At 39.1% G+C, this 22748-nt stretch overlaps 1 protein-coding gene across 2 annotated transcripts in view; it reads left to right on the top strand.

The window, feature by feature from the left end:
- The window catches only part of LOC122794328, a 1793522-nt gene that overhangs the window by 1730235 nt on the left and 40539 nt on the right, over positions 1 to 22748 (top strand). For both annotated transcript variants that reach the window (XM_044062632.1, XM_044062631.1), the window contains one exon: positions 2258 to 2327. In XM_044062632.1, coding sequence (XP_043918567.1) covers positions 2258 to 2327 — 70 coding nt within the window. The remainder of the gene's footprint in view (positions 1 to 2257; positions 2328 to 22748) is intronic.

Here is a 22748-nt window from a genome sequence, read left to right as displayed (position 1 = left end):
ATGTATGCCTGGTATCCATGATTCATCTGTACGTACACTGTATGGGGTCCTTGTGTTTTATTGGGGACTTCAACACTCTATTACAATTACACCTGACTTCTGGTGTTACTGCTGTACTCCGGTTCACATATTTATGTTATGTAGTGGGTTAAGGCACATGTGTCTGTAAACTGATTCCTTTCACAAGTTCAGTTTGGTTTTACTATGGTGAAGATTTGTTTGCTGATACCTCATTCTTCTATACTTCTGTGATGACTTGGTGGTTAACTTCTGTGACTATGGTGTATAGGGGTCTGGGTTCGAGACCTGCATGGCTGTCTATTTTATTGATGGGCAGAACAAGGGCCATTGGATACAGAGTGATTAAGGCACTTTTGATCATTTGTAAGTAGGTTTGCACGGGTTTGCATGATGATAAGCACTTCTAACCTCCGGTTACATATGCTTACAGAGAGTTAGTTCTAAAATTGCTTAACCTGTGTGTGCATTGCTTGCCCCTGCACAAATGGGGTTAAACTCCTTACTAGTGCTTAAATATGCTTACTACTGCTTATTGATGCTTAAACCTGCTTACTAGTGCTTTATTCATTATGACACTGGCACCTCACATGTGCATTTACTGCAGTACTACAGTTCATAAAAATATGTTATTTAGTGGGTTATGCAACATAAATATTAGTCACAATGTGCTTTGCTGTGGAACATGGGATGTGTTGCAGTGGGACTCAAACTGGGAATGCCTGCTCGTAAGGCGAATGCTCTGCCCACTACACTATTACTATGCTGCTTTATTTGCATATACCTTCCTTCTTATCCTCTTCAGCCATTTAAGCTGCATTAACCGTAGCTAAGCGATGGGCACACCCGTGCACTTAGGGTTAGCTTTACTTGGATTAAAAAAAATAAATAAATAAAGGGTTTGTTCATTTTATTTGTGATTACTTGCTGTAGTACACGAGGAGGAATGTTGGTGGGGATGTGTGGACACCTATGAGCGGTCTCGCTTATTTCTTACCCCTTTGCACTGTTCTTCATTGCAGGGGCATGTATATTCTGTGAGATCTGATCTCAGACACATCCTCTGCACTCTTACACACTCTTACATGCTCTGTGTAAGATTAGGAGCTCAGGCAGCATGCCTCATTACTATGCATGGCACGCTGCTGTCCTGCTCCTAAATGGCCGTCTCCATACAGGATTAAGCTAGTCCTGCACAGAGGAATAGTAAATCTTGGAGAAATTCTTTCCCTCTGTCTCTCCATCTCTCTATCTTTTACAATACTTCTCGTACAAGTCATGCTATTCAGCTTCAGTCATTCAAATCAAAATTTCTCTCTGGGGGTTTGCATCGCAGTCAAATCTTAATAGAATCCACTACAATATTTAAGTATATTGTAGCATCGTGAAAATGTCATTGTTTACTAGTTAATATATTCTGCATCTAATTCCAAAGAAGGTTAGTATTTGTCCATATCTTCAGTGGAAATTAAATGAGTTAATGCAGGCTAGGATCTGTACCCCTCTGTATGTCATTGTACCAAGCTGAAATTCTTAAATCAGACAGACTACTGATGGTCATGTTAAACAATATATTGTGATTAATGTTGCAGTTATTTTGTATGCTGGAAGATGTTATGCCAAATCATATAGGAATGTTGCAATACAGTTCATGTATGTAGATGTAGTTTACTATTTTTTCCCTACCTAACTGTATTTATTAGGTTTATTAGGGCTTATTGTGACCAGTTTCAATTTCAGCTACCCAGAGTGATGTTATATCACATTCCTGCCTCAGGGAAATGAGGCTAATGAGTCCTGATGTACTCCTGGAAGTAACAGAAGAACCAGGCATGGGAAAAGCATGGAACATGCATACAGTCCTGTATTTTTGCCTTCAGTGTACCTGTACAATATTCATTTTTATTGCCAGTAGAGTCCATGACTAGTGCCAGTTTCCAGCACTGTAGCCACACATGTATCATCTGGTTATTGCTGAGGTGGAACAGCTGGCTGTTGTAAACTTTACACAGACCCATGCCAAGAGAGCCCTGATGCCCAATACCTCTTTACAAACCTTGATCACATCATAGTCCAGAATGCATCCTCCACATAACTGGCTTAAATGAATGTATTGCTTTTTGACTTCTTTCAACAAATGAAGTCTTTATGAACCACTTGGGGCTTAAGTAAATGTAAATGCCTACTGTGGCAGATGTACCTTTTAATCTAACACATATTACTTGATTTGCATTTCTAGATTCCACGTACTGACACAGGTACATTTGGCAGTCCACTCTCAAGGGCAACTGAGAACTTCAGGAAGAACAGTAAGTATTTAATTAAAGGATTATACATCTTGTCTTGAATGATAACCTTTAGTTAAACTAGTTCTAGTTACATTATGTGCGATATAATACTATTGGGGTCTTAGTTGGATCACAATTAAACTCATTTAGAGGCCACATATTTTTATAAAAAATCACTTTTCAATGAATTTTCTTTGTTGTATTGCTATTTTAATCAGTTTTTCTAAACAATATATGTTCAGAAGAATGTACAGAAATCAAAGCAGGAGAGGGATGACTCCTACAGTTATACCTCTCCATAAAGGTGGAGCAACTACAGACCCTGGGAATTATCGCCCCATTAACCTGACAAGTCTGATATGTAAAGCTATGGAATGCATCATCATGGACCTGATTAACAAAGATATAGGAAATCTCCATACTCTACACCCCACACGATTTGGCTTTATGAAAGGGAGATCATACCTGTTCAACCTGGTTGACTTCTTTGAGTCAGTCACCAGGGCTGTGGATGAAGGGAAGGCAGTGCATACAGCCTACCTTGATATGGGTAAGGCTTTGATACCATTCCTCACTCGGTAATTATTGATAAACTCACAAAACTAGGCATCAACCTCTATATCACTAGGTGGGTTGCAAATCAAATTGGCTCACAGATAGAACACACAGTGTGAAAGTATTAGACTCTGAGTCAGACTGCCGACCAGTCATGAGTGTAGTCCCACGGGGATCGGTCCTGGGTCCTCTTCTGTTCAGCATCTACTTCTCAGAAGTCCAGGTCAACACAAAGGGACAATGGCTGACCAAGTTCACAGATGACTGCAAGCTGGGAGCCATTATTAACTCCCCAAGTGATGTAGACATCCTACAGAAAGGCCTCACTGATACCAATGACTGGTGTTGAAACCATGGCCTTAAGCTTAATGCCAAAAATGTGCTGTCATTCCCTTTGGTCAAAACTCAGTTTCCACTAATTACCACATCGATGGGAGCCCAAGGAACACTGAAGGCATTTTAAGAGATCTGGGGACGCAGGTTAACAGTAACCTCTCCTTCAACCAGCACATAGCCACTGTGGTCAGAAAGTCCTTCTCTGTGGCACATCCGATTACCAAGGGTTTTGCATCCAGGAAGAAAGAGGTCTTCATCGCTCTCTACTCTTCCCTCATTAGACCAGTCATTGAGTATAATGCCCCATTTGGCATGTACCTCACTAGACACATGCAACAGCTGGAGAGGCCACAGAAGTACCTCATGAAGAGGATCCTAGGCATTAAATACATGTCCTACATTGTCAGACTCAAAAGACTCAAGCTATTCTCTGTCTCATATCAGCCACTGAGAGGTGATCTTTGCTTGACTTACATAGCCATGTCTGGCCCAGTTCTGTTAGAAATGCTACATCCAAAGAAATCCAAATCCCTCCACACCACATGGTCCAGAGACCTCAACCTCATTACCACAATCAAAAGAACATGCTGAAGAGGCAGGTTCCTCACCCATAGACTGCCCATGCTCTGGAATAGACTTCCCATACATGTCAAGCAGAGCACCTTGCTGTCCCTCTTCAAGAGAAATCTTGATGAGTAGATGGGTAATAGAAAGTTCACCCCGGGAATCACTCCAGTGGCTCTACTTGATAGTCACTGAGAACTAATGTCAGGTGGCACGATGCCAGGGCACTTCTATGGGCTAGGTTTGTAAAGGCTCCAGGGCCATTAGCCTACTACGCACCTATGAACCTATGAACGTATATAACTTCATATATATATATATATATATATATATATATATATATATATATATATATATATATATATATATATATATATATATATATATATATATATATACACATACACACACACACACACACACACACACACACACACACACACACACACAAAATCAGCTACAGTTACACCTACAACACCCAGCCAATGACCATAGTGTGGCAAACTCTGGTCACAGTGCTGATAAATAACATAATGACAAATAGACCTGTAAGCATCCAGAATATAAGCACATAGTTTAAACTCAGCCTAGTGGCACTAAAGGTAATAAAGGAACAGTTTAAGAAGAATATCATTTTTAATGAACTGTATGTTGAGGCATTCTGGTTTATTTAAAGTTGAACATGTATGAAAAGCTATTGTTAGAAACAGACATACATCAGATGAGTGTTTAACCTTCTACATAAAGCACAGGTTATTTCCCTAACAATCTTTGGGGGGTTTCTAGTTATGCTTTCAAGCATTAGAAGAAAAGCAAACTCAAAATGACTCTAGCCATATAACTCTACAATATCGACACACTACTAAGAGAGGCCTATGTCTGGCACACAAGGCATCCTCCTACTGATTACTGATGGATCTGATGTTGCCTTCTCATTCTTCCTCAACCTGTGGGTTTTATTTCCAAGATTGGATCCAAAGATTGAGCTCCTCCCCTACCCATACTGCCTCAGTACCCCCTGATTAATTCAGATCTCATTTGCCACTCTTAGGAGAAGCACCTCACTCTGCAGTCTTGTGCTCTAGTGAAAAGTTTTTAGGGATTCTAACCATAAGCTCCATAAACTAGCACATTTATTTTTCTCTATTTCTTCAGCCTTCCCTTTTTCTTCTACCCTACCTGTTTCCAAAAAAGGGCTGTAGTTTTACTGTTTTTGTGTACGCTGGTCCATTTTCTTGGTTAGAAATTCTATTCTTCTTCCCTTTCTCTTCTCCCTTCTATCTATCATCTGCTATGTACAAGAAAACATTAAGGTTCAAAAAGTGCACTTCCTGCAGGCACAAGATTCCTTTATCTGATGCCTTCAGGGTGTTCACTTATTGCTTCAGCCCATCCCATCTGGATGCTCCATAGTCCATCTGTGAGGGTTTCCACCAGTGGACTTTTGTCGACAGAAGAAGCAAACCTATCCTGAAGGGCCTTCTACCCCTTTCAGCCTTCTCAGCAGGTTCCTCTTCCTCTTCCCCTACAGGGGCTCAACCCCCTCCCAAGAAGCACTGTGATGATAGGGAGTACAGAAAACATTCCCCGGGGTAGGATGCTTCATCCTTTTCTGGTGAGCCTCCAGTCAAGGCTCCCAAGGCGTTGGATCCCAGAGCTTCAGATCTGAGTAAGCCCAGACATCATTCTCCTCAGCCCTGCACTCATTTGTCTTCAGAGTTCCCTAATTCATCTGCAGGTTTGCCTTACATATATATATATACATATATATATATATATATATATATATATATATATATATATATATATAGCGAGAGAGAGAGAGAGAGAGAAAGAGAGGTCTCTGATGATTGTATCCAGGCCACCATACAGAGAGTTGTCTTTCAGGTCTGCCCACAGCCTTTCGGAGTCAGAGGTGGACTAGCTGATTAGGTAATTCCTTCAGATGCAGATACAGATGGGGGTCCTACCAACCCCATCCCCTACCAGGACTGTGTACAGACAGTCACACTTTAGACCCCTAGCTCCTTCTCTGATCCATCTTATGTTTTGGAGCTGTTGGATCTGAATCCCCTGAGAGTCAAGGTGTTATAGCTGATAGTGGACCTTACTTCGACTCCAGCTCCTACCCTGATTCACTCAGTTCCTACTGTCTTGGAGCAGAGCCTCTCTCAGAGCTGAAGCCTCAATCTTGACTCTGAGGGGTTGACCTGGACTCTGAAGTTTTCAGGGCCATTGCCTCCCCTCAGAGCCTTGGCATTCATTGGCTTGGCTCTAGCTCCACTCTTGGATTGGGGGGCTGGGCATGTTTGGAGATCATCTGCCCCTGCCAATTTAAGATCCAGTGAGATGGTCTTTGATGTCTCTGGCCCATTATACCTTCGAGGCACTGGAGAGGGCCCTCTACATGCCCAGGAGATCCTCAGCTTTCACCTTTTCTGATCCACTTCTCTCCGATTTGCATACTGTGTCTGACACATCACCACTTCTCCACTCAGGACAGCCAGCCCAGTGCGACCTACAAACTATTACATCTTTGGAATCCAAGATCTCTTCCAGCATCCCACTGAGGAGAGTCCCCAGAACAGAAGGAGCAAGAGGAGGCACCTTGATTTCCCAGAGGAATAACTCATGGAAGACACTGATTTTGAGGATGGGGAAGGGTCCCCAAGATCTCCACCTGAGGATTTCTCTTTTGGACACATCTTGGAAATCATCAGCACCTTAGAGGTGAGTGGTCTTCCCAAACCCCAACCCTGGAGGAATTGATGTTCATGGAGACTTTTGGGCCTGGTCCATCTACATCTTGTTTGTCCACTCCCCCACTGATCCTCTTATTGATCTTGTGTCAAACAGGGCTTGGAAGGTTCTGGACACTGTATAACTGATGCCTAAGCATGCAGACAAAATCCTTATGCTCCCCTCTGACAGACCTCATTGGACTAAGGGTATCCAAGTAGATGCCATGGTTGATGCTGCAGCCACAAGGAAGGAGCTAGCCTAGGAATGCTCTTCTGTCCATCCCCCTAACAGGGAGTCTAGAGAATGGACAGATTTAGCAACGAGTTTATGCCTTGTCTACCTTTACGCTATAAGCCTTAAACTACCGTTCTCATCTTACCAGGCTACAGAGGGATTTAATTAAAAAACTCTCTAGCTTGGTCCCAGAGTCCATGTCTGATGAGGAATGGAAAGGAAATCCTACTTATCCGGACTGGCTACTCTACAATCAATATTAAATGTGTCCATGAGGTTAATCTCCCACAGCAAGGGGTACCTCTAAGCCATTAGGCAGAATGCCTGGATGCGGCTGTATGATTTCAGGGAACCATTTAAGGCATCCATATTCAATGCCCCTTTTGATGGCTCATCTTTGTTTGGCCTGTGAAGGCTGCCAGCCAAGCCCAATAGAATTTTATAGATATATTAATGTAAATCACAAGTTTGTGTCTTAAATGGTAAAATAGTGTTACATGTGGAATGGACAAAAATGTAACAACAGTGCACTCTGCTTAAGGAAGCTAAGTCAAGCATTTTATGACTGTCTTTGATCTTTAAAGTTGGCTCTGGCCTGTCTAGGTGAAGGAATTATTGCTATTGTTTTAAAGCCAAAGTTAATGGCCAGAATTTGCATGTATAAATGTCCTTTATTGCTCTGGTTTCTGCCCAGAGGTGAAGAATGTAAATGTAGTTTATGTTAGCCTGGGAACCCAGGAAAGTGTGAAGAATGATGTAATATGAACCAGGAATGTGATTTTAAAAACAGAGAGAATCAGAGACCATTAAACATTTTTGTTTTGACCACCCAACTCATCAGCACTCTGCCTTTGCTATATATATAAGTTTATCTTAGACTTGTGTTTTCTCTTAGAAATAGCTAGAAACTAGAAAGGTTAGACTAAGTGTTTTTCTGTGATGTCAGAACTGTACTACTGAATTATTTTAAGTATTTCTCTGTGATCTCTGAACTCTTGACTAACACTGTGTAGTAAAAAGGATTGTCTTGTGCTTTTAATTATTTATTATTAAATATTGTTAAACCCTTTTAACTGTGTCTGTTTTGTGTACAGATAATTTAAGCTCTAAAGTACATTGGATGTATATAGTGATCCTGTACCAAGTCGCTGTAATAAGTCTTGACTGTTTAGTCACACTTATCAATTGGATAATAATATTGCACAGTAATACTGCAGAAATAAAGTAAACGTTGAATTCAACTTCTGTGCTATCTTCCCTGTAACAACGTTGCACACAGAGGAAATGCAGTGCAGTCTCCGATAAACCAACTTTTATTACTATTACAACTGATAATGTACATATATATATATATATATATATATATATATATATATATATATATATATATATATGTGTGAATAAAATATCCAGACGTTAAAAAATGTTAAATAAGCACAAATGAGTTAAACGCTTTCACCTACTGAATGTAGGCTTCTTCAGAACTGTGCTCATTCATTACAGCTGTGTTTAAATAACTTTTTTGGCGCCATTTTCAATATGCAGCCCTTAAAGTTATATTGCTCTTTTTAATATCAATAGCAATATATAAAAATGTAATTTCATTAAACATCCTAAAAACTTCATTGTGTAATCCTCATTCTAACATATTTCCTCATTCGAAAATATTCTAAAATATTTTAAAATATTTTCCTTTTATGACGCTAAAATAATATAGTTTTATAAAATGTTCTACTTATTACTCTAAAAACGTTATCTTAAAAATCTTGTCTTAATTATTTGTATGTTATTCACCAATATCTACATCAGCACTAGTCTGTCACCTTATAGGTGTGTCCAAGTGCTATTGCTTATTTTTTCCATATAAATATCAACTTCTATATATTTTCCTAACTATCGCAACTCCTCTAATATTGATGTTATACTTCAATCAATTCCTTGATGCCCTTTTGACTAGTATAGGTTTCAAAGATATATTGTCATTCAATCCCGGTGAGGTTAATGAATCCGTATATAGTTGCCACCATACCTCTTTATAACTTAATGTATCCTTTCTATTTCCTCCCCTAGGATTATATTTAATTTGTTCCAATATTGCAAATTTAAATTTGTGTTCTTCTCCACCCTTCTCAATATATCTGTATAAAGCATTATTACTGTCTTTCCTCCTTATAGTATACAAGTGGTCATATATTCTCTTCTTAAATGCTCTCTCTGTTTTTCCTATATAGTATCCATTACATATTACACATTTAGCCATATATATCACATAGCTGGTGTTACAATTTCCCATTTTAAACTTAATTTTAGTTTTATTAATGTTTTTCAGTAATATCTTGCTATCCTCCATAATGGCCCCACACTGATTACAACTACCACATTTGGTAGTTGCTCTTACAAATAAGTCACTTATTTTACTCTGATTCTCTATTGTTCCTTTTTCCAATAACTTCTTTAAATTGTGTCCCATTTTATATACAAATTGTGTTTTTTCTCCAACACAATTACTCAAATTTTCATCCACCATGAATATCCTCCAAAATGTTTCCATAATCTTCTTGATATAATGTACATAAGGGGTGTATTCCAAAACACATGCTCGTTGATATCTCTCCAAACTCTTAGATGAATCTGTATCTGTATGTTTTCCTCCAAATTGTCTTAAACTTCCTAAAAGTGGCACATACTTTTTACCCCATTGTTGAATAATATATTGTTTGACATTCCTCATCATCTTTTTATCATATTTCCTTTCCTTCAATAATTCTGTTACATAATCCATTTCCTTTATCATTTCCTCTTGTCTTGAAGTCATCCAAGCAACTCTTATACATTGCCCTTTGTATATGTTATATAATAACTTTTTTGGATGATTACTTGTATATTGCAAATAGTCATTAGAAAAAGTATTTTTTGGAATATAACTGACTTAAAACCTCTGTGGTCATGTGAAATAAATGTGTCTAAATAGGCTATACCATTCGTACTTATTGAGTGAGTAAACTTTAAGAATTCACTACTTGTATTTATAAAGGTAATAAATGTATACAATTTGTCCATACCACCTTTCCACAAGATGTATATGTCATCTAAAAATCTGGTATAATGTGTCACATTTTTAAACAAAATGTTGGGGAATAATACTGTCTCTTCCCAGTCCAACATAACTAAATTTGCATATATTGGTGCACTAGCCAAACCCATTGCCACACCCCTGCTCTGTTGTTAATATTCGTCTTCATAATATATGTAATTATGTTCCAGAACTAGAGACATACAATCCATTATTAAACATGTTTTATCCCAATCTAAATTTGTATGTTTCCTTATACTATTATAAAACATTTCTAATCCTAAATCTTTGGGGATGCAGGAATATAAATCAACTACATCAACAGTAACATAAATCAGATCTCTACATTCCACTTGGATAGGGAAGTTACTTAGAAAATCCCATTAATCTTTTATCAAATGTGGGATATGTTTATATATATCTTTGAGCCAAGTATCTATGGCTATACCTAGGGGAAATGTTTTTGCCTGACTACCAGAAACTATGGGTCGGAAAGGGGGATCACTTACATTTTTATGCACTTTTGGTATCCCAACCAATGTAGCCAAAACTGGATATTGTACCTTAATGAAATTGTAAACTTCAGTATTTATTCGATTATCTATCCAAAATTCCTCTATATAAGAGTCTATTCTATGATATGCTATATTAATTTCGTTTAATGAAACTGTTTGATAATTCCCTGATTGTGTCAATAATGTAAATAGCTTGTTAAAGTATTCCATCTTGTCATATAATACTACTCCTCCCCCTTTATCCGGTTTCATAATACGTATATCTTTGTCTCCCCTAAGTTTCATAATACGTATATCTTTGTCTCCCCTAAAATTCCTAAGTACTTCTCTTTCTTTAGATGTTAAATTATCATGTGTTACCTTCAATTTAGTTTTGTTCTGAAATTTATATATTTCTCTTATCACTTGTTTTTCATACATCTCTACTCTAGGATTCATGGATGGAACAAATGTACTTTTGTTTCTTAGTTTGTTCTCTCCTATATTCCTATCTTTATATTTTACTTCATCTTTGTTCTGGAACATTATGGCTAAATTTAATTTCCTACTGAATAATTTCACTTCACTTAAATGATCCACTAATCTAAATTGGGGTGTTGGTATAAATTTCATACCCTTAGACAATAAATCAAAATGAGACTTGTCAACTATAAAATTAGTGTAATTATAAATTTTGAAATTATTGTACGTGTGGATAATTCCTTCCACTGTGAAGGGCCTTTTAAGGGCCTTTGAGTAGTTGATAAATATTCGTGGGTGATGGCAGCTGATACTACCATATAGTCAGGGAAAATGGGGCACAGCTGGAGAACCTGTGCCAGCCTTCCCCAGGGGTGTCTGTGTGGTTGTATAAACTCTTCTCAAAGTGTGTGTGTGTGTGTGTGTGTGTGTGTGTGTGTGTGTGTGTGTGTGTGTGTGTGTGTGTGTGTGTGTGTGTGTGTGTGTGTGTGTGTGTGTGTGTGTGTGTGTGTGTGTGTGTCAGCTACTTGGGCAGGGACATGAAGCACTGGTTGGACAGAGAGGCTGCTAGAGGTTTTAGCTTGCTCACTAGGCTGAGATCTAGACCCTATAGCTGTACTAGTGGGGAGTCTTATTGAGGACCTGGAGAGCAAGGGAACGACCAGCCCTGGGCTGACTGTGATCACTGTGTGCTCTTAAGGGAAATTGCACTTTACTGGGTGTTATCCTTTCCTCCTATATGAGACACCCTTCACTGGTGTTAGTGGTGAGGATTGAGGCTTCTTGATTGCTGGGCCAGGGCACAGGCATCACATGGCCCCACTGTTAGATACACACTCTCCTGTAGCAAGAAAGAAGAAAAGACTTTGTTTGCTGTTGGAATATGTTTTGTCCACCCCTCCACAATATACTTCTCCAGAAATCAGAAGGGAGAGCTGTAGATCATAAAATGTCAGAGTCCTTTTCTGGAGTCACAGGGAGAATATTCCCCCAGAGGCAGAGGGGGAAGTGGTTACAATGGTAGATGATGCCCATGCAGCAGAGGGGGGGGAGGGGGCTGCAAAATCAAAGGTCTCTATATTCCTACTTGGACAGTCCTTTTCAATGCTCCTGAGGAGTTGCCAAACTGTCCTTCTCTGGAGGCAGTCAGGTGTGCTTATCCTTGCACACAAACACCTGTCTAGCAATCACACATGATCAATTGGTGAAAAGGATCATACCCAGAGGATACTTAATTCCCTTTTCAAAATTCTCCAAACCAAAGACTTCTCTCCCAGATATCTCACCCAACCAGAGAGGGGTAGTGGAGCTGGAAATCTCGAAGATGCAGCAGAAAAGAGTCATCCAGAAGGTCCCTCCAGATCAGTGTGAATCAGGTGTTTACTCAAGGTTCTTTTTAGTACCAAAAAAGACAGGGAACTTCAGGCTCATTTTGGATCTCACATCCCCAAATAAGTCAGTGAAAATTACAAAGTTAAGAATGGTCATAAATCAGTCCATTCTACCTCTTTTGAAAATGGATGACTGGATGTGCTCAGTGGTCCTGAAGGATGCTTACTACCACATCAAGATGGAGAGGTACTCCAGGAGGTACCTACACTTCAGGCTGGGAATCAGTCATTACCAGTTCTGAGCGCTTCCCTTTGGTCTCACAATAGCCCTCGGGGTGTTCATGAAATGCATGGCAGTAGTTGCAGCTCATCTCAGACTGCAACAATTCCACATTTTTCCAGACCTGGATGACTGGCTGCTAACCTCTCCAACCAGGCATATACTCATCAAAGCCAGGGACTACCTATTTCAGGTAGCTCCTACTTTGGGCATAACAATCAACCTAAAGCAATCCCAGCTTCAAACAGTTCAATGACTTGACTTCATAGGGGCTCTTTTGGACAGGTCCAAGTCCTTGGCTTTCCTTACAATGGACAGGATTGCAAACCTAAAACTACATGTCAAACAGATTTTGGTAAACCTAGCTCCACCATCCAATTTAGTACTCGGGTTCTTGGGCTCCAAGGTGGCTACCATTACTCTGCCACCCACACTTCTTCAATTACATCTCAGCTAGCCAATCAAACTATTATGAGTGTGCAAGGATTCTTCCCTCTGGTGGCTTCACTCCCCAGATGTCCTTCAAGGATGCCCCTTTGTTTTTCCTTCCCCAAAAGTCACTGTGACCATGGACACCCCTTAGGTAGGGAAGGGGGGCATTTCTTGAGTTGAATGGTCCAAGGCACATGGATGTCACAGGAGATCAGTGTGCATATCAGTGGCTTGGATATAAGATCAGTCTTTTTGGTGTTGCAGACCCTTCACAGCTTCCTTCCTCCAGGAATTCACCCTGATCTCCTAGGCCTGAAACTAACTGCATGATTTCTCCAATTCCAATGATGGCTAGATCTGCCAGGCTTTCATCTCCAGACTGTAACATTATGATCTCTTCCCACAAATCTTCTACTAGAAAAAATTACAAGAGCAAATGGAAGAGGTTTTCTATTTGGGATAAACAGCTGAAGTTAGATCCCTTTATGGGCCATGTTCTGGCTTTACTAGAATTTCTAGCTCATATTTCCCATGGGGGGCAGTCATTCAACTTTTAAAGTGCAGCTGGCAGCCATATTGAATTTTCATTTAGGAGAAAATGCATCTTCTCTGGCTTCATCTAGATTGTGCAAGGTTTTTCTTAGAAGGACTTTCCTTCTTATCCCTCCTGTAAAAGATCCAACACTTCCTTGGGATCTAACAATGATTTTGCGCCCTGGTTCTTCCTCCCCTTAGCCAAAGTAGATTTAAATTTTTTGTCATGGAAGACAGTTTTTTTTTGGTAGCTATCATATCTGCAAGATGAGTGTCTGAATTGTAGGGTCTATCCTCTAAATATCCTTACTTAATGTTCCACAAAGACGGTGACTTTATGTACTAATCCATCGTTTCTTCCCAAAGTGGCAATTGAGAACAATATGAACCAATATATCAACCTACTGGTCTTTTTCCCTCATTTCCAAAACAAGAGAAAATACACACTTCACCTGTTAAATGCCCATAGACAGTTGCATTTTTAGCTAGGTAGAACTAAATCTTTCAGAAAATCTGACCAGCTTTTCATATCCTTTTTGGATACAAAAAAGGGTAAACCAGTTACCATGACCAACATAACCAAATGGTTTATGAATCCAAAGGTGTACTGTTACCTGAATTGGTTAAGGCTCACACTACTAGATCTATGGCAACTTCTCAAGCCTTTTGGGCCAAAGTTTCAATTAATGATATTTGTTCTGCTGTCTCCTTGTCTCATTTTCACATCTTTATTTTCCACTACACATTGGACATAATGACCAGAAGTAGAGCTGCCTTTGGTTCTGCAGTGCTCCAGAATAGCCTTCCATAAAGGCCACCCAAGGTTTTGTTGTAGCTGGTGACTCTGTCCCACAAGTTGAGGAAGAATGAGAAGACATCAGATAAAGAAGTTATGTACTTACCATAATGTTCCATCTGTATTGTGTTCCTCCTTCTTCCTCAACCTTCCCTCCATCTTTCTCCCTGTCCTTTCGCATATGGCCTGATAGATGTGCTTACAGGAACCTCTGTTCCTGGTTGAGTTTCTGTTTTTTTTCTGTATTCTTTGTTAGTAACTGTCAGAATTTGATGTACATTATTTATATGAGGGTATTGTTGGCAAACATATACAAACTCAATGAAACTAACAAACTGTTTAAAAACAAAAAAGCAATCACAAGCTTGAAAGATGAACTTGAACTCAAATTTACTAGCGCTTTCAGAGGGAACAATATCTCTCCTTCCTCAGACAAAGTTCAAAGACATTTACCCAAGTATTTATATACAATCATGATAATGGCCAATTAAGTAATTAGCCAAAACACTCAAAAAACGTTTAAAACCACAACCAGCGTTAAACCCGAACACTAATTACTTAATCGGCCATTATCATGATTGTATATAAATACTTGGGTAAATGTCTTTGAACTTTGTCTGAGGAAGTAGAGATATTGTTCCCTCAGAAAGTGCTAATAAATTTGAGTTCAGGTTCGTCTTTCAAGCTTGTGATTGCTCTTTTACAACCTCGCTTTTTTATTGTTGGCAAACATGGTAGCAGAAAGCTCGATCTGAGGTAATCAGGGGGGAGCAAGGTGTTATGGGTAGGGGAGGAGCTCGAGCTTCAGAGCCTAAGCTTTTAGAAAGGAAGGCAACACAAATGGAAGATTATGGTAAGTACATAACTTCTTTATTTATTGTACCTCAGCAAGTCAAATAGCATCAGAAATACTTGATCTAGGGACCTCTTCTGCAACATCTACAGAATGATTAGGAGGGACAGGTTTATCTTGCACAGGATACTGCTGTTGTGGAACAGACTCCCTCTTCACATAAAATGAAGTCTATTCCTGTCCATTTTCAAGCACGACTTAGATGGATGGGAAACAGAAAATTTACCCTAGGACTGCCCTCTGTACTACTAATGGACAGAGTCAACACTAAATGCTTTACCCCATGCATGGGCTCCTCAAACTACTTACTGTATGATCCCTGTTATTCACTTTAGGGTTAATATATATATAATTACAGACCATGGGATGGGTAAGGCCAGTCTATAACCAAATGGGATAAATAAAATGGCTCACAAGGGCAGCTAGCCTAGTACTTTTCTATGTATATATGAACCTAAGTGTTTTAAATAATTATAAGTTGATGTTTCAAAGCTGATTCTGTCCATGCAGTTTCATCACAGCAAGGTTCCTACAATGGGTTTTGGGAAAAAGTAATACATAGTATATTGCACCCCCTTCAACCTCATTTGGTTATAATCAGTACTGAGGTCATTGATTGCCATGAAATTTGATTATCCTTTTAAAGACCTCATTAAATTACTCATACAAGATAAATAATAATGCAGTCAGTGCCATAGCTGGGTAGTCTAGCACCCGGTGTGTGTCCCTGATCTAGTGCCCTGCCCCTGAGCTCTTAGGCTCATATGTCCCTAGATTTGTATTAGGCTAATGACCACTGGGGTCTTTTTTTTAGACTAGCTATGCATCTTTAATTTCTGAGTAAGTGTAAGCAGGGACTTGGGAAATGAAACATTTGCAAGCAGTGGCCTGGGAGATGAAGTATTTACAGTGTTTCTGTGTCCATTAGAGACATAGGTGCCAAACTAGGGATGAATTTCCTGTTCCCTATCCAACTGTCCAAGTTACACTTGAATTGGGTTAGGCAGGAACTCTGCTTTACACAGATCAGGATCCTGTTCAAGAGATGGGGTAATGTCTGGGATAAATACCTATCTCTCCAGCAGGTCCAGTCTATATCACAGGCAAGAATTATGTCTTTAGAATGGGTTGTTCAACTACTGTTTGTTTTGTGCATATGCAGGAGGTCCATCAGAGTGGGGTAAAATGGTGCCTTGTATGCCAGGCATTGATTCCCCCTAAATAGCTTGCAAGAGAAAGGATACAGGGATAGGGTTTTGAGGCAGTCTGCTGGCCATGCTATTTATACCCTGTATTCTTTTACAATAAACTCTGGATGTTCCAGTTGTTGGATGTGCCTGATTAGGTGCGTACCAAAAGGGACATTGTTCTCAATGATAGGTGTAATGAATGCCAAAAATAGTGGAACGATGACCCCCTTGGACCTAGATGCCATACCTTTGTTTATAAGGTGCACAACATAGAATAACATGTTCACTACAGTGGACATGTGATGATCAAAGGCCAGATTAATGTCTATGTGAACTGCCAAGTCCCCGATTAATGGATCACCTCTTAGGGATGTGTTGCCAATATGAAAGTTACCAGAGGTTGCTGATTTCCCAAAGGATACTATTATGTATTTCTTGGCATATAGTTTTAGTCCAAGGCTCTGACACCATTTTTTTATCAGCCCTTCTTGGAGAACATTAGTGTCAGTGGGGGATTTGATGACTACTCCTAATTTGCAATCATTTGAAAATCTGGTCAGCCAGAGGAAAATAAAAAACAAGTCGCTCCCCTTGTCAGGTGCATTGGCACTAAGATCCACTATCTTCTTACACATCCTCATCAACCTCTCAGCTGAAGAGCAAGAGAAAAAAGTCTGTTCTTCCAAACCAGGTCTCCACACTCCCCATCTCTTCAACTGAAGCACAGAAAAAAAAATAATAATACTTTGTTTTACTTTTAACAGTTGCAAGCCAGTTGTTACATTTGTAGTAATCAGCTTGATACAGCAGGTTACCAGCAGTGAAGCACTTACTAAATTGCTTTTCTGTACCAGCATTCAGAAATGTCAGTAGAAAATGAATGCAGGAACTACACTTTCTAATAGTGCTTCCTAGCATCTAGTGTCTGGGGCAGCTGCTCCCTTCACCCCACCCTTGCTACACTTCTGAATGCAGTAGTTCTCTAATTGTTGCATACTTGACCTAACCACTGTATTTTTAAGGACTTTAATCCACTCTGCAGTTAAAGGTTGCCAGAATGTACTTACTAAAGCTAATGTGCAATGGAACACTCCCAACATCTTCTGCCAGGGAAATCTGACTCATTGAAACATCAAGGAAAATTAAATCATACCCATTTGGTATGTGCTTTCTAGCAAATGCAGTTTGAAACTTTAGTAAATATAGACCTTTACTTTTGCCTTGTTCCTCTGGCAGACAAAATGCTTGACATTGAATAAGTCATGTCTATGATACAAAGGCATTATGCTATTTGCATCCTGACATTTTTTTTGCATTAATTTTTAAAAATGTGTTAAGCCCGGTAATGTAATGATCTAAATGGAACACTTCTCAAGCAAAATGGTACAGAGATTTAAAACACAAAAGAGTAAACATATGAATTTAAAGGTCTGGCTTAAAATGTATTGGTTACTTTTTGAAGCAAATGTAAGTAATAAAGTATTGAAGTTGGGTATAACTTACATGATATACAATATCAAATTATACAGTTGTGGATGGAAAATTTTATTTTATTGGAGCTGAAAGCTCCCGCCATGACATTAGTGAAAGACTAAATCAATCTCTCTACATAAACTAATATAGAGGCTGCTATATTTCTATCCTAAATGCATCAGTCAGAGTTTCTTACTCCTTAGAAAAGGAAACTGACAACTATGCCCTGCAAGAGGACCACCTTTCCTTGAAATCTAGCATATATGATTATGTCATAGTGAAACCATAACGCAGGATGGAAGTTGGTCTTCTAATGAACTAAGTTGTGTTTGTTTACCAAAAATGTTTTGCAGACATTTGTAATTCATTGTCTATAACCTACGATGGCATCTTTTTATGGTTGTGGTTAAAGAAAATAAAGCTAAGTAAACACTAAAACTCAAAATATAATACACTGCATTCTCATTTCATTTTTTTTTACAAAATCAATTAATTGTAAAATAAAGATGCCTCAAAAAGCAAGCAATACACTGAAAATGTCATTACAGGACTAATCTGCAGACAAGACAAAGTGAATGTGTACAGGATGAGCTTGTCCAATTAACTTGATGGGAAATTAACTCAAAGTTAAGAATATACAATAGAGATTTAAAATGAGTGTGAGAAACAGATATTAATATGAAAGACCTAAGAATTCTGAACTGGGCAATGACCCTAACAGGCGTCTCCTCCTAGCTCTGCACTAATATAACATGGCTAAATAAATAAGGCTTAGGGGTTAAATTAAAAGAAATGGTTGATTTGTTTTTCTACATCCAGTGTTCCTCCTCCCAGTATTCTGCAGAAAGCAGGGACTATACTCTACAAGGTATGGATTCTTCTCATACTATGATGGAATTTTATGCAATACTACCAGAGAAGAACCACTTAAATGAATTGTCATAGCCAACTGTATGCCATGTGAAGTGGTTAAGTCACAAACTGTGAGAGTAATGTTGCTGGTAGATATGTAGGGGGACTGTAGGTTGATATGTTAGGAAGAGGTTTTGTCAGTCAATATGCTGCCCCTGTCCAGAGTTTGAATGTGTGCTTAATTAGAAATTGCTCTTTTCAAAAAGAAAGTGATGCTTTGTGGCACCTTGAGGCTTTTTGGCTAGGTCCCTAGGCTAGGCCCTGTATGAGCTTGCACTTTCACTGTGACAGTGCTTTGTCACTTACAGAACCTTAAGTTTTATAGTCATGTAACTGTTTTCTTTTCTGATTTTTAGTACTATTTCTGTGACTTTGTTGCTAAAAGGAAATGAGGATATTTTGTTTGTGTGTGTGTGTGTGTGTGGGGGGGGGGGGGGGGCAAGAAAAGAAAAATTGGAAGGTAATGGGGATTGTTCATTAAGGGAGACTGGGTGAATCTGAACTGTAATATGTGGTTAAAAATATCTGTTATAAAGAAATCCAGGAAAAAATATTTGTTAGTAGTCAAATTGAGCTTTGTATGTTTATTTATGACCTGGGTAAGATACAGGCTTGTAAGGTTTCCCATTTTTTTTCAGTTCTTTTTCTTACCTAGGTGTATGCTAAAATTTCATAGGATTGCTGTTTTTTACAGTAATAGCTGTGGGGATTTTGTTTTGTTAGGGAAATATTTTTTGTTTATTTCTAAGGAAAAGGTTATGTAGTTACTACTGCAATATCTCGTGTGTACTGCAGTTTGACGTGAACAAGGAGCCAGGCTGGGGAGTGGTACTACTGGTAATGGATTGGCTAGAGTGGGACATGGTATTGCGAGTTTATATAACAGATGGATTCCATTTGCTGTTCTTTTACCACATCTCTCTTTAAAATGATACTGGTAACAAGGGAAGAGGGGGGTAATGTTAGGGGTTGATGGCTTTACCTAAGATTCCATTCTTCCTAGAATGTGAAAAGAGAGAGAGAAAAGAGACAGAGTGTGTGTGTGCATGTGTGTGTGTGTGTGTGTGTGTGTGTGTGTGTGTGTGTGTGTGTGTGTGTGTGTGTGTGTGTGTGTGTGTGTGTGTGTGTGCAGCCTGGAGTCCAATTGTTCAAGGTTGTTTAGAATGTTCCCTGTGTTAAACAGGGCATTGTAAAGAGAGTTACTCTTCTGAATGTTAGAGAGTGAGATTAGGGAGATTAGATTATGTGAGGGTGGCATATTTGAAACTTTTTCTCCACTTATAACCAGTGGGTTTTTAATAATGCAGGGCAGGATTCACAAAGCCTCCGTGTAAGAGTTAGCAAGTCTTGCACGGAGGCTGCAGTTAAACGGGGTGATGTCAGCATGCCATGCATATTCATGAGGGCATGCTGAATCACACCCTAGGCTAACAAGATCCGTGTAGCAATGTAGGAGGCATGTCTGCATGGCGAGTATTGCAAAGGGACATGCCCCCAGAAGAATCACAGTCCCAAAAGGAAACTCCCATGAGCGAGTCCGCGGAAATGTCAAGAAACACAACAGCACACATGCCCCCACAGACTATTAACCTGACTGAAATGTAAAATGTAAAAATGAACAGTTTAATTTTTTTTTATAATTTCAAAAATGTTTGCCCATAATTGCACTCATTTGCGCGGGTGTGCCCTTCGCTCAGCCACAGTTAGCAGTCATTGAAAAAGCATATAAGATCTAAATATGCAAAATAAGCCAAGTAGCAATAGTGTAGTGGTAGAGATGTCAGCCAAAGAGGAGGTAGTCATGGTTCGAGCCCCAACAACATAATTTTTTTTATTTTTAGTGAAATAAGCACAAAACAATCCCCTGACATATATATATATATATATATATATATATATATATATATATATATATATAATTATAATTTAAGTAAAATGCAATGAAATGGGCCATGTTTTTATGAAGAAATCTGACACAATAAAAAAATAAAATAGTTTATAAGTGTCCATAGCTGAGCAGCACTCTAGCAAGCTGAGTATGTTTGCCCGTAGGTGACCAGTGGTTTAACAGGTGTAATATAAGTGTCCATAGTTGAGCAGCGCTTTAACATGCTGAAACTGTGAGCCCATAGTTGCGCAACATTTCTCACAGCGTAATATGCATGCTCATAGCCGAATAATGCATTAACCAGTGTAACCCGTTTGCGCAGAGCTGCGCAGAGCTGCGCAGCTCACCAGCCGGCTTACTGGCGGGCAACGTTGAGCAACCTGTATGAAAGCTGCCTTTAAACAGACACACCTCCTAGCCTGTCTAGACAGTAGTAAAATAAAAAAAGCAATGCCCAAGCTCGAACCCAGGATACTGTGCATCATAGTCAAAGTACTGAACCACTAAGCCATGACAGCTGTACTGAAAAATGCAGTATTAGCATATATATAGGAATGAATGGAAATAGAAGCATGACAAAGCAGGTTTTGTGAAGCTGATACAATTCCAGAATGGCCAATCACAGATAAGTATGGGAAAAACGGCATATATAAGCCCCATAGGCAGGAATACACAGCATAACTGATTGTGTAACCTATTTGCAGTCAGGATGGCAGGTGTAGGAGAGGGTAGTCACTTCCAAGCACAGAGGTGGGGTGTTGAGGAGTCCAAATACATGGTTTGGCTCCTAGTCCATGATCATGAGGCTCAACTCATGCAGGGCCAGGTTCTGTGGGGTGCGTATAAGGCAGAGGCATGGAACCGGTTGGCACATGATCTCACCAGTGCCACAGGCATACCAAGGACTGGTGAACAGGTCTTTTACCACCATGCGGACCTGAAGAGATGGAAGCAGGACCAACTGAACCGTTGGATCCAGGAGGCCCAGCAAATGCCCAAAGCCCCACTAATGAGTAAGTATCCATGTAATTATGTATGTAAGGAATTATCCTAGCTGATATTATGGAGATGTATGTTCCAGTATTACTTCATTTATATTACAGCTGCAGGTGTGCATTCTGCAAATCGGCGAGCCTATGGTGATAGGCTGGAGCGGTTGTGCCACCAGGCAGGTTAGTAATTATATTTCTGTAATTGTTATACAATATAAGTGAGACAGCTTGTAAAAGAGTCCAGTGTAGTTACATATTAATAAAGTTCAAATAACACTAGAAGAAAGATTCTGCTAGTACTGTATGATTAGATAAGTGATGCAGCCTGTAATCCAGAAATAAAAATTAAACAAGTCTGAAATAGTGATTACCCACCTGAATTGTAATATCAGATAACCTGCTGCAGCCTGAAAATCAGTGGTAAACAAGCTAAAGACATTAGACATATGTCAAATACATCCCCTTTGAAAATCTGCCATATGAAACAAGTGAGTCTGTTGGAAAGGATTGTTGTAATCAAGTATAACATGTTAATAATGCCTAGAATAAAGTACCATCTTGAATTGTAAAAATAAAACAAGTGAGAGTGTGAGAAAGAGGTATGAATCGACCCAGAAAGCTGTTATAACTTCTGAATAAAGTATACTGCAGTCAGTACATAATGAAATGAATGAGACAGCCACAACCAAACAGTGAAATGTCTGTAATAAAGTACTGAAGCTGGAATGTGTCTGTCCCACAATTTGGATATGTTGCTGTACCCTTGCAATATGGAGATAGTATGGTTGTATGAAATAATGAACATCCACAGTTGCCTAGAGCCATATAAATGAAATGTAGCAGGATGCTGTACCTGAACATAGCCAGATATGAATGTGTATGAATAAAAATGCAATGTATATTAATGTAGCAGTAACAGTCCCATCCCCAACATTCCTAAGGTTACATATAGGAAACTGTACTAAGACATGTAGGGTATATATATATATATATATATATATATATATATATATATATATATATATATATATATATATATATACAGCTACTAGAGATGTACAGCATATGTATAGGTAGTTAACGTTGTTAATGAAATATTTCTTCACCCTACCCTATATTCACAAATAATGCCATTCCACAACAAACTGGGTATGTGTATTCACAATTAATTCCTATGGACATTTGTCCTGTTGGTTGAAACATATTTGCAAGTTCGTTGCTGCATGTGCCCTGTTCACATATCCAAACCTGATGGCCTGTTGCCATCAATCAACCCTGCATGT

Source organism: Protopterus annectens, chromosome 2.part1 (assembly GCF_019279795.1).
Source record: "Protopterus annectens isolate FY-2018-M chromosome 2.part1, PAN1.0, whole genome shotgun sequence".
Taxonomy (NCBI): domain Eukaryota; kingdom Metazoa; phylum Chordata; order Ceratodontiformes; family Protopteridae; genus Protopterus; species Protopterus annectens.
The sequence above is the reverse complement of the archived record's forward strand: the minus strand, read 5'-3'. Positions and strand labels throughout refer to the sequence as shown.